Source organism: Bombus pascuorum, chromosome 9 (genome assembly GCF_905332965.1).
Source record: "Bombus pascuorum chromosome 9, iyBomPasc1.1, whole genome shotgun sequence".
In the NCBI taxonomy this organism is placed as follows: domain Eukaryota; kingdom Metazoa; phylum Arthropoda; class Insecta; order Hymenoptera; family Apidae; genus Bombus; species Bombus pascuorum.
Genome location: NC_083496.1, coordinates 12808675 through 12826748, shown reverse-complemented (window position 1 = coordinate 12826748; position 18074 = coordinate 12808675). Strand labels below are relative to the sequence as shown.

General features: G+C 38.8%; 1 protein-coding gene across 2 annotated transcripts in view; it reads left to right on the top strand.

Moving 5' to 3' along the window:
* The window catches only part of LOC132910981 (rho GTPase-activating protein 7), a 352390-nt gene extending 334949 nt beyond the window's left edge, over positions 1-17441 (top strand). For both annotated transcript variants that reach the window (XM_060967214.1, XM_060967215.1), the window contains 6 exons: positions 11217-12927; positions 13115-13452; positions 13668-13819; positions 14144-14425; positions 14560-14739; positions 15042-17441. In XM_060967214.1, coding sequence (XP_060823197.1) covers positions 11217-12927; positions 13115-13452; positions 13668-13819; positions 14144-14425; positions 14560-14739; positions 15042-15156 — 2778 coding nt within the window. In that variant the 3' untranslated portion in view covers positions 15157-17441. The remainder of the gene's footprint in view (positions 1-11216; positions 12928-13114; positions 13453-13667; positions 13820-14143; positions 14426-14559; positions 14740-15041) is intronic.
* Positions 17442-18074: the final 633 nt, after the last annotated feature.

Below are 18074 nucleotides of genomic sequence, written 5' to 3'. Positions count from 1 at the left end.
TGTGTATAATACATGTACCACGGTCGTGGAACCGGAACTCGACCCGCCATCACGCGCCAACAGGGTTGGGGAACTCGAAACTCGACGTGCTCGATGAATTTTCAACTCCAAAATCGCCTTGCCCAATTGAAGAGCACAGGGGAAAAATTTGATAAATCACATTTTTCGAATTTTACAGGATAGGATTTTCAAAAATTCAGTACATTCTCTGTTATTCTTACATTAATAATGTATCTTCATTGAATTTGAATTAGATATATATTTCCATATATTACCGGACAAGACAATCTTAAATATGTCTTTGATAGTTCAGAAAATTTTACAGATTATCAAGTAATTATCTTAACCAGTAAGTGATTAACCAGTAAGACATCGAAATAAAAGAATTAATAAAAATGAACTTATCATGATTTTTCCACGTGTTCTTCAAATGGTGCCCTTGACCGAGAAATTTATTCTTATATGACAAAGAAGGAAATACTTGATTTACAAACTATTCGAGTAATTCAATGTACTTTTTGAGAAATTTTGAGGACTTGGAATTTTATATTTTGATTTTTGATTTAAACGAGATACCTGCAAATACGGGAATTAATTTCGACGGAAAACATACAAATATTCTAGTATATTCTAGTTCACTCGGCGAGTAAACAAGTTCTTTTTGGAAATTACGCTCCGTTTAATACTTGTTGATATTGATCCGATTATAATCAGACCTGATCGAACATGTTTATTTATTTAGTTGTTTTATTCGCTTTGCTAATGAACTGATTAATGAAAAATCAATATCGAATTTGTGAAAAATGCATCGGCAGACACACAAATATCCGTTATATGTAGAAATTCGAAACGTTTCATCGGGTAGGTATTTAGTTTTCATCGCGTGTCAGCGTTCTCATATTTACCGCAAGCGTTCTTTTCAGCATTCTTGGTAAATGCAGACCGGAAACTCGTGCGTTATTCGCGGTGCAATTAATTCCGCAAAGATATAAACTGAATCTTAATTGGAGCAAATCAAACAAGTTCTCTCGTTAAGCTATATAGATACGCGAGTATAACAAAACGCCCGCTAGCGAGAGTAATAAAGGAAAGGGCAGTAATAAAATGTACGATACGTTCCGTCAACGGAAACATAACTAACTCCACCCACATTAAAAGGTGAAGTCGACAAGACGGATGAAATTCAAATAAAAAATTGAATTCTAATTGAATTTAAGGATATAATAAGATAAGGTTACTTGAATTGTCTTAAAATTCAATCTTGTACTTTGTACAGGATAATCATACTTTAATACGAGTATGATAATAAAAAAATGAGAAAATATTTTAGATACAACAAGAAAAAATATAAAAAATGAAAATGATTCGAATAACTCTGTGGTAGGGTTACTTAAGCCAGCGAGGAGGCACTATAGAAGTACTAATAAAATAAACTTCCAAAAATGAAGTAGTAATATATACGTTATTGGATGATGATAATTACGACTGGGAATATTAACATTGAACGAATGTATTTCCTTTTAATGGGTAGAACATATATCATCGTAGAAAACTGTGGCCATTGAGATGTAAATATATACGAGATATTTCATTGTTTACCACGTCGCTAATAAAGAGGTAAACAGTCTGTTTTATAAAAGAATTTAACGAATCACAAAGCAAATTACTTGCTTGTCTCAAGTAATCCTTTTGACTCAAGTAACTCTATTTTACTCTGTTCAGAAGACAAAGCACATACGTATTCCTTTAATTCGTGGCTGTGCTATCGGTTGGTTTAATACAGAGTGCTAGTTGCATATCGACGATACCAGAGGCTCCTTTCTATTTTCGACGAATAAAATAGCCCAGCGCTGTAGCGGCGTTGGAATTTTGCATTAGCGGATAACCGTCCAAATTAGCAAACTCATTCGCAGATATCAGGGAAAATTTGCATGCCGATAGTCTAACACGTTCCACATGGACACTGTTGCTTCCGTTGGAAGCTGCTGCTTCGCTTATGGTTGAGAGGACGATTAACGTAAAAGCGTCTGCTATTTACGAGGAGCGAACTAACCGCCGCGGGGACAGATGGAAATCGACGTCGAGTAAAATAGGAGCGAAGGAGAGAAAGGATCGACAATCGGACCCGATCTGTCGATCAAGCTCGAGATCTAGATCTAGTAAATGAGGATTTAGTTCTTGCGAAGGCGGTCTAAGATCGGACGCCAGTTCATTAACGTGCAACGATGGCTCTTGAATGAATGGCTAGCTCTCGCGAGGTTGATTAAACCTTTGAGGGTGAAATCGTACGATAAAGCGGTTTTCCGTTTTCAATGCTGTATGATATTCAGCTTTTACTCCTGTTCATTGCGAATATATAAACAATGAATTTGTGCTTGTTAAAAGTTATTCGACAATTATGTATTAGTTTTGATAATTTTATTTCGAATTCATTGTAAATTGTATCTTTGTTCTCTTAATGATTTTGATATAATCAATTCGTATTATTTCTTTGTATTACTTCTCTTCCAATGAGGATTCTATCGATATTTAATTTATATGATATTCGATTTCGTTTAATTGTTTTAAATTAAATACTTAAGGGTATCTCTTTTAAATTGTTTCGAACCTGATAGTCGAGTCGTAAATCTGTAATTGTTCAACAGAAATTAGGAATTACGTGTTAACTCGATGATCGATTTACATTTTCAATGAATTACCATAATGCTTCGAAGAAGATATGAATATTCGATCACGACGATCGATTAAAGATTCTTATGTGCAGTTAATCGACCAGTCAGAAACTGGTGTTCTGTTTGTAACATAGCATGTTACAAGCTTGATTGTTTCTGTTTTAGAAACTCGCTTTTTATTCATATTTTAATATTTATTTCTGTAAAATGATTCCAGGAAAAGTTTGAAGATTTTAAGAACTTGGACTTGTTAAAGCATGTGAAAGATATTCTACGAACATGGAATTTTTTTAAATTTGCAGAAACTAATTAATAGCGATAACGTAGAACTTTTTAATTGCGGAAGTTAATTAATAGCAATAGCACGAAACCTTTTTAATCGCGGAAGCTACATTAATAGCTATAGATTTAGTCTTCTATAAATATATTTTCATATATTTAAAGTATCTTTTTTTAAATTTCTATCTTAGTTCCCAGTTTATCCTGTACTTTTTTTATTCGAAACGCGAACGTAGGCGAAGCTTGTCAGATTCTTTGGCCGAGAGTGGAAACATCGCGTCAGGCAGTTTGTATAATGAATGATATCCTTCACGTGGAATGGAATTCACGTCTCGTAAAAGTATTCTCGGATTGACGCAACTGCTTGTTGTGCGAGAATGGTACCGGATGTGCGAGAAGTAGGCGAGGACAACTATACCGTGGCGGCAATTAATGGCATCAGATTAAGTGGTTTTCAAAGTTGCTTTTATACTGTGCCAAGATTTCCGCTTTGAAACCCTTTTCTCTTGCCAATTTTTTACCTCACTCAGTTGATTGAAGTTCTTCATTCTATTTTTAACGTACCAACATAATCTACTTAAATTAGCCAAAGCCAATTAATACGAATTCATTACAGCATCTACTTCATTTTAAAATATTTTACAAAATTATCCCACACTTAAATACTTCTTGGCTTATCTCCAAAATCTATTCAACCAACTCTTCTAAACTTCAATAGAAACACTCTTACGGAAACATACTTTGCAGAGCATAGAGATCGATAACATCTATCTAAAACCCAACATTATCGCAGAATATCCCACGACGAATAAACCAAGAATGTAAAAACTTTCCAAAGTTGACACCGGTGAATTGGAAAATGACAGGAAGTCTAATATTGTAATCGACTGTATGTAAGTTCGCGTCAACGTCAAAAGACACGTGTATGTGTCGAAACGTCGCGCGAAGAATCTATCCATTCATCGTTGACCTTGTTAGAAAATGGAGCGGAAATGGTTATTGGTAACGATATGTCGGTTAGAAATAACGAAAAGCTCGGTCGTCTAGGGACAAATCCGTGGGCAAAAAGAGGTCGTCGCCGAGGCTGGAAATCCAGGGAACCAGATCTGGTCCGTAAGGTGGTTAATTGCCACGACTCGAGACGATCGTCTTTGTCGTTCGTCCCGTGAATCGACACGAAGCTGACGGAAAAAGGGAAAAGAAAGCTTCGCGAACCGTACGATTCCCGGAGGCTCGTTACTGAATCACGATTGTCAATGAAGAAATCCGCGGCCTGGCGAGCGGAGAGCAACCGCGATGGAAATCCATGGAATGTCGTTCTCCTCTATTTCTTTGGCTGGTCGAGAGATCGAGGTATCCCCCTCGTACAAACGATACCATACTTTCGAACTGGGAGGATTTCAACTGGGCAGAATCGATGAGGCTCGTGAGAAGCGTACGCCGTTTTTGTTCTCACAATTCGTTCGGCTCGCTCTTGTTTCTACCGAGGAGACACTGTGCGAATTCACCAACTCGCTTGTCCTCCTCCTTCCATCCTACCGGATGATACATCGTCCTGGACGTCATGATTTAAAATGCTGATACTCCTTTCAACCCCTACCTGTCCCAAACGTTCTTTCTTCGATTCGATTGCAAGCGGCCCATTCGATTGCGGAAAAGATTTCATTAAGTATTTTGTTTGTACTGAACGTGTATGGTAGAGCCGAAAAGGGGTTCGTGATGTATTTTTCAATGGACGGTTTAAAATTCATTGGTAGAATACTTTGAGACGCGCTTCCTTTATTTTATGTGAAGTTCTATAAATCGTTTTGAAGAATGATTATCATAAAAACAATTAACTCATTTGTATTTCATGTAAAGTATATGCTGTATTCTATTTTAGGAGGATATAAACCGGGCTTAAATTTTAGTGCATTGTATTTTCTTCACAAGAATTTTAGAAAAAGCGTATTTCTGTTAATGATAGTAGGTGAAAACAAAAATGTTCGTTTCTGAAAGGGTTAATATGTCGGATATATACATTTTTATCGATATTCAAGATAAATTTATTTAATGTTCGCAATAAAAAAGAGATAGCGTAACGTAAAGAATCCATTCAACAACGTCATTAAAGAACTCCAGGGTCTCTCCAAATTGAATAACACCATTCAGGAATATTTTCGAACTACAACCAACTTTCCATCTACAGCAACTCCTCCGTAACTAACTTATTCATCTCTCGAATCATTTATTCCCGCAGTCACATCACATCAGATATCACATTATCTCGTTCCTCGTGTCAGAATCCTACTTTGACTACGTACTCTCAAGTGACACAAGCGCGCAGCCTTTTAAAGACCCAACATATCAGACCGCGGATAAAAGGATTTTTAATGAAGACCAAGCACACATTCGCGCGCGATATTTTTCGCGGTTGAAACTCAGCCTCTTTCTATCTTCTATTTTAACTTGATCTCTTTCCGGTTGGCCCGCAACGAGAATGCAACAACTGACATATACTCAAGTTAGAAACTAAGGAAGACGAGAAGAAGGTAGGAGACATTCGTACAAAATCATATAGCAGGGTAAAATCGTGTATACATATACTACGGGGCACCATGGGCTAAAATGGAAAGAACAAGAGATTTTGTTTTATTGCCAATGTAGGTACTATATTTCAACTTTTAAATTCTATTTTAGTTACTTTACGTTCATTATGAAGGCATTTAATAAACATAATTTTGATTACAGAATCTTTTGCATAAATTGGAAAGTTATAAACTTAAAGCTTTAGCGTTATTACTATCCTTCAACTTTTAATAAAAAATATTTCGAAAGAGTTAATAATATGTAACGTAAAGTTGAAACGAGGAATTGTATATATCTATAACAACTGTTTCTTTTTTTTTTCTTAAACCTAAGATACCTTTCAACATTAAAGCAATGTATGTAATTGGATCGAAAATGACTGGAAGAACGTAGCAGAGTTAACTATATGATTTTGTACGGGTTTCTCATACACGTTCTCCACCGACCAGAAATATATTACCGATTTAGAGGGAGCGATCCGTTGGTCTGGCGGACCAATTATAGGGGACGACGAGATCGGCAGCGAGGCAACGTTTAATTGATACTTAACGCGAGAGGGCTACGACTAATGTGCCAAGGGTCCTTTTAACAAGCGAGAACGGCGATCTGGGTCATTGTACCGTCATCGTATTCTAAATTCGGAGTGCAATGAACGTTGTGCGACTTTTATTCGTTCGAGTTGCCAGCTTGGTAATTTAGGAAGCACGCGAAGTATGCATAGTACGAATTTTAATCGGATGAGTACATTGAACGATTGTCTGCGGCTTCTACAAGTTTGAATGTCTTCATATCCTGTAGCAAAGTTTATACTGTTTATGAAGGAACTTTAGCTGCTAGAGATTTGACGTGGAGATTGGATGTAAGTTGCTCCGATATTACGGTAGATTGGACGTGTGCTTGGTTTAATCCCATATATACTTCTTGGATTATCAAAGTTGGAATTTGAGTTATAAGAACACAGAATCATCACAGAATCCTTACGAATTATGTCACGTAAATGATCTTCAAGTATCGATCCTCAAAGCAAGTAATTTTATCGTGGATTCAAGAATCACAGTTGACGCGTAAATCGAATCTGAAAACTTCGATCGACTCTAAAAATAATAAGAACGTGCGTCCTATTGAAGAAGGAGAGAGGGAAATTTTATTCTCTCTAGATAGTAGACACACGCAACCGGCAGTTAAAAAAGAAGGATAAACTAACATTCGCGCAGAATAAATAGTAGAAGCCCATAAAACTCGCACGAAACACTGTTCGTTTTACGAGTCCATTCCCGAGCCATTGTCACGCATAAAACACCAGGGTTTGTTCAACCTGCCTAGACGGAAGTGACGTCGTAGCAACGTGGGGCGACACGGCTCGTTGGTCAGCACGAACCCGCGCGGAAATAACTCACGTACGAGAATCGTCACGTCGTGTGGTAACACGCCGGAACGGAAATGCAGATATGTAAGAGAAGTATAAGTGGCGGATCGCCGATAATCGTACGCGAAACGCGGCTTCCCCGTCTCCTCCGACTCGACTTGCCCGCTTCTCCTGAGGATAAGGTTCCCTTCGTTCGGACCAGTCAGACAACGGGGTGTACCTCGAGACACATTCTTCTCCGCCTCACAAGAATTACTGCTCGTCAACCGTTGCTTCTCGGTAATTTCGTTCGAGAAATATATACGGAGTGTCAAAAAGTATGCGTTTAAGACTTTAAGGATTTAGGGTGCGTCGTAAAAAGAGTGTAGAATCTAGAATTAATTATTCGAGCTATTTAGATATAGATATAAATAGAGCAATCAAGTATTTTGTAATGAAGTATAAAATTGTGTATTTGTAAGTGAATTAGTTGCGTCTCGTGGGAATATATTGGATATGAATAAAGAAATAGATTTAGAAATATGTGTTTGAATAATATATTAGGTGTATATTGGTGATAAAGAATAGCATGCGACATAATGATTATATTTGCATAAATAACATGAAACCAATCAACCGCCTTACTCAGGGATTACCAGTACGTCAATTGAAAAAAATTAAGATAGGAATATCTAATATCAGCAAAAAATCATAGAAAGGCATGGAACATAATTTACAGGACTGTCATATGTAAATTATGTGAATCAACGGATGTGTATTTTTCAACATCCCCACCTTGTTCCATATTGTCTGACATATACTGCATTTTTCATTTAATATTGCAATTCAATTACGTTATTTCTTATGGGCGAGTAAATGAAACTCATTAGCTATCCCTATAAGGAGAAAGAAAATTACATTTTATACCAACAGCACTGAATTTAGAACCTACGTTTACTCAACATTCTTCATTCCCCTTGATAAGCACTATATACTAGAAGCCCTTAAATTCTTTGATTCTATTTTTACAACACGCTGTCCCTATACACGCTAGTAAAATATACATAATATAGTGGAATGTTGATTATATTCGGATATAGCATGGCATGAAAAAAGGAGCACTATTAAAAACAGTACTATCTTAAGCCAGTTTGTAATTCATAGGAATCTTTCTATAAACAAGTCCTACTTTTTTTCTTTCTTTTTTTTTTGATTAATTTAAGAAGTGCGTATTTAGGATATAATATACAATCTTGTAAGTGTCAAGGTTGTCGTTCATAACGAAATTCTAATGGACGTTTAGTATCACCTAAAGTTTTTTTCTAATTCAGTGACAGGAAATCATAGCTTCTGTTAGAATGAGCAATCGAATGGTGAATGTCTGGAAAGACATCGAAGATTCGAAAAATCTATTCCTGTCAGGAGTCCATTTATTCTTAACGGATATCCCATTTCTGCAATGCCGTGTATTTTTAACCATGGCCCACATTCGAGCACGTTGATTATTTTCTCGCGTAATCAAATGGCCCTGTTGTCTGACTTCGTAACGTTCATCGATGAAAAAAAAAAGAAGACAAGGAGGAGGAAAAAAAGAAGAAGAAAAGAGGGAACACTTTGCATGTCATTTTACGCGTTTTCCTTTCCTCGAATGCACTGGTAATTTCGTTTAACGATCTCACTGCTCGGCATGGCGTTTACGATTAAAATTTATCACCGTAATAACGTTACACCCCGAGGAAAAAGAACAGATTGTACAGCGTTAAGCTACTAACATAAATATCCATAAATACTCTTCGTCTATTCCTTGCATCACCGCAATCATTAAGATTCAATCCTTTTAAGATGCGATAAGCTTTCTACGGAGTGATTTGGTTTCTCATAAGCGACATTCACGAATCTGTCGTTTATTTTCCCACTGTCATACATTTATGCTTCGATTCAGCTTTCATTTGCAACAAGTATCAAAGTATAAACATTATACAATTCATTATACATAGGAAAAGCCTTTCTTAATGTTCAATACGTATATACAGTAATTTTACAACAATATGCATTACATGAAAAGTTTTATTCTGAAAAGTTATTCTCCAGCAGAATTTATAGTTTCTACTTCACTATTGCAAATTCTTAATTTACTATTGTTTGAATATAACCACCCATACCAAACCCAACGTAATTCTTAAAAGCAAACTAGCTTTTGGACCGATAATTTCCTAAATTCAGAAATTACATTACTCTCTACTCGTCAAATACTTTTAGAAAATACATTTAAAGATCTGTGAAGAACATTTGGTGTCCTAAAATAAAATTCAATCCAGCTAAGTATTAATCACCACATTCTCTCTAACACTCAAGATCCTCCCACCCATAACGATTTCATGAAAGCTAGGAAAACGGTACATCCGTGACAGCGATTAGACACATTTGAGGCCAAGTTTCGAATTCATCGGCGTGCGCCAACGTAGAGGCATAGCTTCCATTATGTCCTCATGCATCGCCATGAAATAGAATGGAAAAAAAATCGCGGTACTAGATGGTTAGGTCGTGATGCTCGCTTCCTGGACAGCGAGCGGCGCGAAGAGGAGTTTAGCTGTACGCCACGATGCCACCGATGGAAACCGTGCGAAGCGACACGAGGTGAAACTTGGTCCATTGTCATGTGGCGAAGATCACGTAAGGTCACACACTCTCCCGACTGGCTCTCGCAGCCCTGCCGATGCCCTACGTGGAAACAACAAAGGCGTCAAGTTTCGTAACGAGCAACAGAGCGTCGGCTTTATTGTTAGAAAACGGACTGGCTTTGCCTACGGTCGTCGGAAGGAACAGCGTTTCAGTTTAGTCATCTGTGGCCCCGATCCGGCTCTTCCAGACGTCGAATCCCACGTTAGTCTCTCGGCTCGTCTGTCCGCTTGATAATAAAGCGTGAAATGGTAATTCAGAGTTGCATTGTGGGAAAATGGAAGAACATCGGATTGAGACGAGGTTTGATGAAGAATTTACAAAGTTTGAGATGATTTTGTAGTTATAAGATAGAATCGATAGTTTATCGGGCTAAAATGGATAGTTTCTCAAATTCGACAGAACATGAAGTTGGCAATTAACCAAATGGAAAAGTTGCAAAAATTAACTTGATTTTGCAATAGGAAGTTGACTAGTATCAGTTCCGTAAAACACAAAGTCAAGAAACATTCGAATAGAGAAATTGCGAAGTTTGTGTATTTTGTAATCGTATGGTGATAATTTGCTGGGTCTAATAATTTAATTATCAGAAATTATAATTGTGACACAATACTGTTAAAGGTGTCTGTGCTCAGATGAAGTTTTACTCGAGAGCTGTGTACATTTGCAAACACATACATTACGTAATTCTCCTTTCTCTTTTTCTCCTCTTTGCGTTTCTTCTATAGCGTATCAACAACAATTATAGTAAAAAAAGAAGTTAATATAATTAGCTGTTGAACGAACAAGGAAGGCAAAATGCGATTAATGCCTTATTAAGTTCGTTATTATATACAACCGATGTGAAGTATCAATTATGTAAGTCAGAAACTCAAGATTTCAAGAGTATTCAAACCAAAGTAATACTAGGTTAAAACAGAAAGCGTGTAAAATACATGGAAATGATTCATTCTTTAAAAAATGGTATTTTCATGGCAGAACTGGTGTAACATAAAGGCGTGGTTTTTTCTTCTCACGCCTGCCGGAAGAATCATTCATCTTCCATAACTTACGTACGGTGTCACAGCCGATTGCGAGAGACCATAGGTAAAAGCAACGGGGCTTGAAACGCTTTCTACAATTAATTACACGACACGATAGCGTCCTCGACGGTGGTCCTTAATTTGTCGCTACATCAAACGCAAATTGATTATCAACCAGTGCCACTGGTGGCTGCTAAACATTCGCTACGAGTCGTTAATCTTGCACGAAACGTTTCTCCACACTCTCCAATGGTCGACCGGAGTGTATCATGAGTCACGTCTCCTCTGAATCACGTCATTAGCTCGTTGTAATCTTCCACGAGCCCCACTACCATAATAGTATAAAAAAGATCAAGTTCGAGGTAACCACATATTGCCGCGTGTAATCCAAAATTTATTGATATAGACGTAGATCTTAGCGTTCTTTTAATAAATCCCAAAACGAATCGTTACATCGTACGTTATTGACGTCAAAACCTGTCAGGCATGGTCGAAGATGGAAGGAGATAGAATTCTTACTTACGACTGTTACTTATGCAAATGAGACGCGCGATTAAGGTCGCGTTTCGTAACTTTCCTTTTAATTAAGGGCACCGTTGAAATTCGTTCTCGCTTAATTTTCGCACGCTCAATACGTTTACATCGTTGCAGGGTGGCGGCGATGATTCGGACGAAGATACACAGTGCGCCCTCAGCGAGAATTGGACGTTCGAGAAGAAAACCAGACGCTGGTCCCGCGTGTGCGACGTGACGCAAACCAACGTCGAGAGGTTACAGGCGATTGCTGGGCAGAACTTGCAATCCGAGGAGGACTCGTTGGAGGATCGACTGGAAGCCGAGGAGGCCGAGGATACTATGCTGGACACTCTCAGATACAGTAGCTTACCACCTGGTACGCTTCCCGATGAGATCAGCCCGAGATTTCGAAGAACCGGCTCCGAGAGACTGAGGGATGGGGCCAAAGCTTTCCTTAGGCGGGTCGAGTCGTTGAAATCCCGACGGCGAAAGCACCAAAACCGCGACGGCATCGTCATCAGTGGCCCACAAATTCTAGACGTGATGTCGATGCAGCAAAAGATGAAGGAGTTGAATTGCGTGGACGTATCACCTACGGGGCCGGCGCCGGTGTCTTTCAACGACCTTTTACCGGGTTCGCCGCTTCACGTGCCTGGATCACCCGTCACGTTACCAGCTTCTCCTTATCACCTTCCACCGTCACCTCTGACCAACGCGCCTAGTCCGTTCGGCGACGATTCGTCGAGTTATTGCTCGGACGGGTCGCAAGGAGGTGGCCCGACGCCTACGCCGACACGCACGAAGATGAATCGAGCGAGAAGGTTCTTGCATCGTGGCCGAGAGGATCAAGGCGCGCTCAGCGATTCCGAGTGTCAGCCTACCAGTTGGCGACACAGGTATTTCAGAGACGCGAACAGCAATCATGCTAAAGTGTTAGAGTACGTGACTGCCCATCCCCAAAGCCCCAAGGATTCGCCGACCAAAACTCCCATAAATAGTCGCGGAGGAAGCTTGAATCTTGGGAAGGAGTCACAAAGGTACAGAGACAAGTTGTCGGGACAAAGTCAGGAAAGGTACAAGGAAGACAAGGTGGCCGCGTTGAAGAGGGAAGACAAGATGCACAAGAGCTTCAGACATCGCGACGATCCGTACAGAGAGGGTAAACCCTTGTCCAAGGAAGTGACGGTCTACAGAGAAAAATCGAGGTCCAGGAGTTCCGAACTCGCTGGAAGTCAAGAGAGCAGTTCGACAGTAGCCAGTCGTGATTCAGATCAGGAAGAGGATTCTCCGAGGCACAAGGGTACCGTTGTTAGGTGGCACAGTTTTCAAAGGGGATCACTGTATCCTGAACCGCTGGATCCTCTGTGTTCACGAGCTATGGCCTCGATGTCCTGCGGGCAACTCTTGGTACTGAGGAAATTGGCTCTGTTAAAACTGACCGCTTGCATGGAACGATACTGTCCAACTCATCGTACGGGTTGGAACTGGGAATTGCCAAAGTTCATCAGGAAGATAAAGACCCCTGATTACAAGGATAAGACAGTCTTCGGGGTACCGTTGTTGTTATCTCTACAGCGAACCGGCCAGGCTTTACCAAAGTGTATTCAAATCGCGTTAAGGTGGCTGAGAGCGAATGCCCTCGACCAAGTTGGAATTTTTAGGAAGAGCGGTGTCAAATCGAGGATACAGAAATTGAAAATGATGACCGAGACTCTCGGGGATAACATCAATTTTGATGGTCAGCAGGCCTTTGATGTGGCTGATCTCGTTAAGCAGTATTTCAGGGAGTTGCCGGAAGCGCTATTAACCAACAAGTTATCCGAGACCTTCATCGCCATCTTCCAACGTGAGTATATATGTACATCTATATATTAGTATCCATATCGATGACAGAATGAGACCAACACAGAATCTCTAACGCTCTTGATATCCATTCGTCTTTAATCTCGTAAGCGTTTTGAACTAATGACTTATTAGTAAACTAAATTAAAACCGGCAACGAAGATAATTATAGGTATCCATAATTGTTACAGATGTACCTGTTGATCTGCGACCGGACGCGGTGCAATGCGTGCTGCTGCTTCTGCCAGACGAGCATCGGGAGGCGTTGGAGACTCTGCTCGATTTCTTGAACCACGTAGCGAACAACGCTCCCTACAACCAAATGACAGCCTCGAACCTGGCCGTGTGCCTGGCACCGAGCCTGTTCCACTTCAACCACAGTAACACGAACGTGACCAACAGGTCGAGCAGCGTATCGCCACGTAGGAGAAAGACCGTGGGCATTCCCGATCAGAGGGAACTGTCGGAAAACAAAGCCGCTCACGACTGTCTTCTGTATCTGGTCAAGATGCATCGTGAATTATTCATGGTGAGTGGCTCGATGCCGAACGTCCAGGTCGTTCGAGAGGAGCGTCATCCGTCGTCGTCTCGAAACGGCGATTGTAATCGCGCTCGAATCTAAGATATATATATACGTATATATTTGTACATATGTATATATGTGTATTCGGATATGTTCTCACGAATCATGAAGGGAAATACGAGTTAATCTCATCCCCTTTTCTCTGTTTCTCGTTGCATCAGGTCTCCTCGGATATGTTGACGCAGTGTCATTTCAATTACATGGAGGAAAGCGTACCGGTCGCCTTGGAGGAGCTGGGATCCGAACTTAAGCAGGATTGGAGAGGATATCTTTACGCTTGCACTACGGCCTTGTTGAAGGAGGCGCGTGAGAAGTATGTACATCTGAAGTTTGTCTTCCCTTTTGTCGTAATTTTGTTTATGATTAATATAATGATGGATCTTCTTTAAAAAAAGTTATGCTTCCATTTACACTTTTTGGCATTTGGATGATTTCTTGTAAAGTCTTGTTTCTTTCATCGCGTTATATATTTTTTCATATACCATTCATTCATTTTAGACTTTTTGATACAAGTTCTGGTGTTATTTTTCTACCTAAAATTCTTCTATAATTTTCATCCAATTTCAGCGAAAATTATTCATTTAAAAAAAATATTATATACATGTAGCTAGCCATATAATCTATACTTCTTTTATAGAAGTCGGGGATGGGTCACCGTGCACAATCCAGCTGATAGCACAGTGGAAATGGCATACAAGAAGGTCGGAGATGGACATCCGCTCCGATTGTGGCGAGTATCAACCGAGGTGGAAGCACCACCGAACGAGCTTCTCCATCGTGTTCTGAGAGAAAGGCATATCTGGGATCCTCAGCTTTTAAAGTACAGACTGGTCAATAAACTGGACACCAACGTGGAGGTCTTTCAATACGCCACTGGGAACATGAGTCCTCTTCCTGCTAGGGATTATTGTGTGCTAAGGTGTGTATTCGTGTTTGAGAGACACGATATTCAATTGCATCGAGAAACCGAACGTGACAAATAGCAAGACTGATTTATAAGAGGTGTAAAATGGGAGAGTCGAGTTGTAAATTATGTAATGTTGCATTGTGCAGATCCTGGCGTAACGATCTCCCTAAAGGAGCCTGCGTCATCGTAGAAACATCCGTAGAACATCCGGATGCTCCTGTTATGCCTGGTGGAACACGTGGTATTGTTTTAGCCTCGCGCTATCTTATCGAACCTTGTGGTAGCGGTAAATCACGGATTATGCATCTCTCCAGAGTGGATACAAAGTACGTATTCTTTGGATTTAAGGAATCGATAATCTCCTTATATACACTGTAAAAAAATTTCAAATCCCTAAAAATATGAAAAATTATGAATTGGCGATTCAATATTTTGATTGATAAATCAATATGCTTGAAGATTAATAGCTTTAAATACTTTAAATCGCGTTAATCCCAACCTTAACCTTAATTAAATTTAAATAAAAGATATTGATTTTCTATTCATATTAACCTTTTTACAATTTTTATATTCATATATGATTTTAAATCATAATCCTTCATACTATTGTGCTTAATTTTAATTGCAGAGGACGCACTCCAGAATGGTACAACAAAAGCTACGGCCACCTCGCTGCCCTTCACCTCAGTAAAATTCGCAGCTCCTTCAAGCATACGACAGATGGTCCTGAAAGTAAAGTCTGAGAGGAGGCAACCGTGCAACGATCTTCGTTGCACGGTCCTTTCTCTACTCTACAGGATCAGGATGATCAGCATGAAGAACACAGGATCCTGAAGGATGTGCTACAGGTTCAGCCTACCATTGACGAGGAATAAAGAAGAATTCAAATCGCGCCCACTTCATCGGTACCATGACCAACAAGTTAAAAGATCTTGGAGGATGTAATGGGACAACTCGCTGTCAAAGATATGAATCCCGTCGTACGTCTCTCGAGTTGATTAATGAGATGATATTTATAATTGAAAATAAGGGAAACAAAAATAAAAAAAAAAGAAATGCAAAACAGAAACGTTAACGCTACCATGCACGAGCTTTAATCGATGTGAAGCATTTTTTGTTGAAGCCTGAGATGTATAGAATTAGACGAATTATTATTAATCGTGTTGTTAGAGGATGAAGAAGAAAGAATTTATTGTTATCGTAATTCTAGACGAAAATTCTCTCGGTGTGACGTTTTATTGTCTAAGGATCTTGCCGTCCAGTGATCGTGAAAGTCATTTAAAGAAAAAAAAAAAAAAAAAAAAAAAAAAAAAAAAATAAAAGAAAGGCAGGAGACCGAATCGAAGGAAAGTTAAAAATGGGCTAGTACGTGTTTTCCCCGTGTATGTAGGATACAGCGCACTATTTTTGCAAATATCCGTAGTCCGATGTTATAACGTTAATCGAAGTTCCACTGAGCGATGCTTTTTATCTTCGGCGATAACACATTGTGGAATATACAATCTTTTGCGATGTTTCGATGTAAAGCAGAAGAACGCTAACGTAGGAAATAATGTTGCCTTTTTCAATGGTTAGATAGAATGATTTCAATAACCGTATCGATTAAAATATACGCGAAGCATGTGAGAGAATGAATGTAGAATATTTTTCGATTTGTAGTCGCTACAAATGCTGTTGCAATCTGTGTATGTAATATTCCGCGTCGCACGATGTTTTAATCTCACCAAATGATATACAAGCGATCGATAGGAGAATGAAGCCGCGCACAATATTATTAATTCACTGTTTAGCACTTAAGAGCCCCTATTTTGTATGTTTCTTTCGGACCAAATGCCAATATTTCTATTGTATCATATCACGCGCCGTCGTAACGAGTATCTCGAGACATGGTTCTTTCAGATCGATTCTTTTTGTACATGTCACGAATTAGATGATCACGAGGACCGTATGTAAAATTATTGTAGTGGATACGCAATTATACAATGTATGTACGTGTATTCCATTTATATATAAAAAAAAGCTAACAACGCGAAAATTGGACGTCCAACGCGGTCCACTTGCGTTCGATATTTCTGTACGTGCGATTTCAAATTGTATTTCTTTTTCAAATCGTCGTAAAATTACGTCTCCTTCCCCTATAATGCCCTAATCTTACGATTAATCCGATTTAATCGAGCAATGCGAAAGGATTTTGAGTAAATGTGTAAGTTCTCGCGCCCGTTACAACCGGACGCAAACGATGTGAAACTCGCGTTAATTAAGCAATTGTCATTGTCACTCGTATTATCGATGTTGAAGCGTTGAAAAATCGTCATAGAGTCTATTGTTAAATGTCTGTCTGAAATTGTAAATGTCAATCGAGCCGGTGGTCCGGGGAACTGTTTTTTTCAATTGTTCTCGGCCAGTCGAGCATTTAGAACGAATCCGTCATTGTTCAAAGTTACGTTTGTGCATGCACTGTATAACGCATAGGGACCACCTTCGTTCAGACTCTCCTTACACCTTAAAAGAAAATGAAGAAAAAGAAAAAAATATATTATACAAATATACCGAATCGGGAAAAAAAACGACCTGGAGAAATAATACACCTCATCGAATCGAATTATAAGTGTATTTTAACATAATACTAGTCATTTACAAGTTAGATGAAGTTACGGATATCGGATATAAGTGTATAGATTTTTATTCTACGAACGCTACGTCGAGAATATTTAATTATTATTATTAATATAATTATTATATTATTGACACATAGAGTAATTACATGGAGAAGAAAGAAATATATCGATGATATTTTTGTGTCCAAAAAACGCCAGTAGGGAGCACCGCGAATGTGAGTGAGTGAGAGAGAGAAAGAACGAGAGAGCGGGAGAGAAAGAGAGAGAGAGAGCAGGAGAGAGCGCGTCTGAATGTTTCTCCGTTATTTGTAACGATATATGGTCGTCTTTATTCTTGTAATCCGTGTTTCACTAGAATATGTAAATATGTATATTATACAATAATGAAACACGATTATATACTCATTAAACGAGATTGTTTTATTTTGTACACCTCGCGTACGAGCCATTTAATTACATTCCTAAACGCGTTTTTTCGAAACAATCAAATTACAGCTCGCGTATTTACGACTTTCAGTTGTGCAATGAACGATACAGTTGAAGTTAAAAACGATTTATCACGAGTTGTTTAATCGATACTTCGCGTTACCACGAGCAATACATTGGCGTTTTCACGTTCGTGCTATGATCTTGCCGTTTCTCAATCAGTTAGCCGGACACAAGCTGCCATTTTCGCTTCAAAGGGTACTGTCAATTTCTATTATCGTGTAACACGTGTTGCATACCTCTCGTTTCCAACATCAAGTAGATACATTTTTTCATCGAAGAATAATTTACCTTGGAATTCTTAAGTGAGTTAAGTGTCAAACCGATTAACAATTTGTTTTATTGACTGACAGCACCAAATCTTTGGAACCGACTAGTTGTATTGAAAAGGTAACCTATTTACATTGTTATATTTACAATATTATAGTATTATCATATCATGAGAAGTGATAAACATACTCTAGAATTAATTAACTTCATTATTCTTATTAATGTTTCCAATATTTTATAATGAAAATGATAGTATCTCGTGTTACCAGTAATATAATATGTAGAAT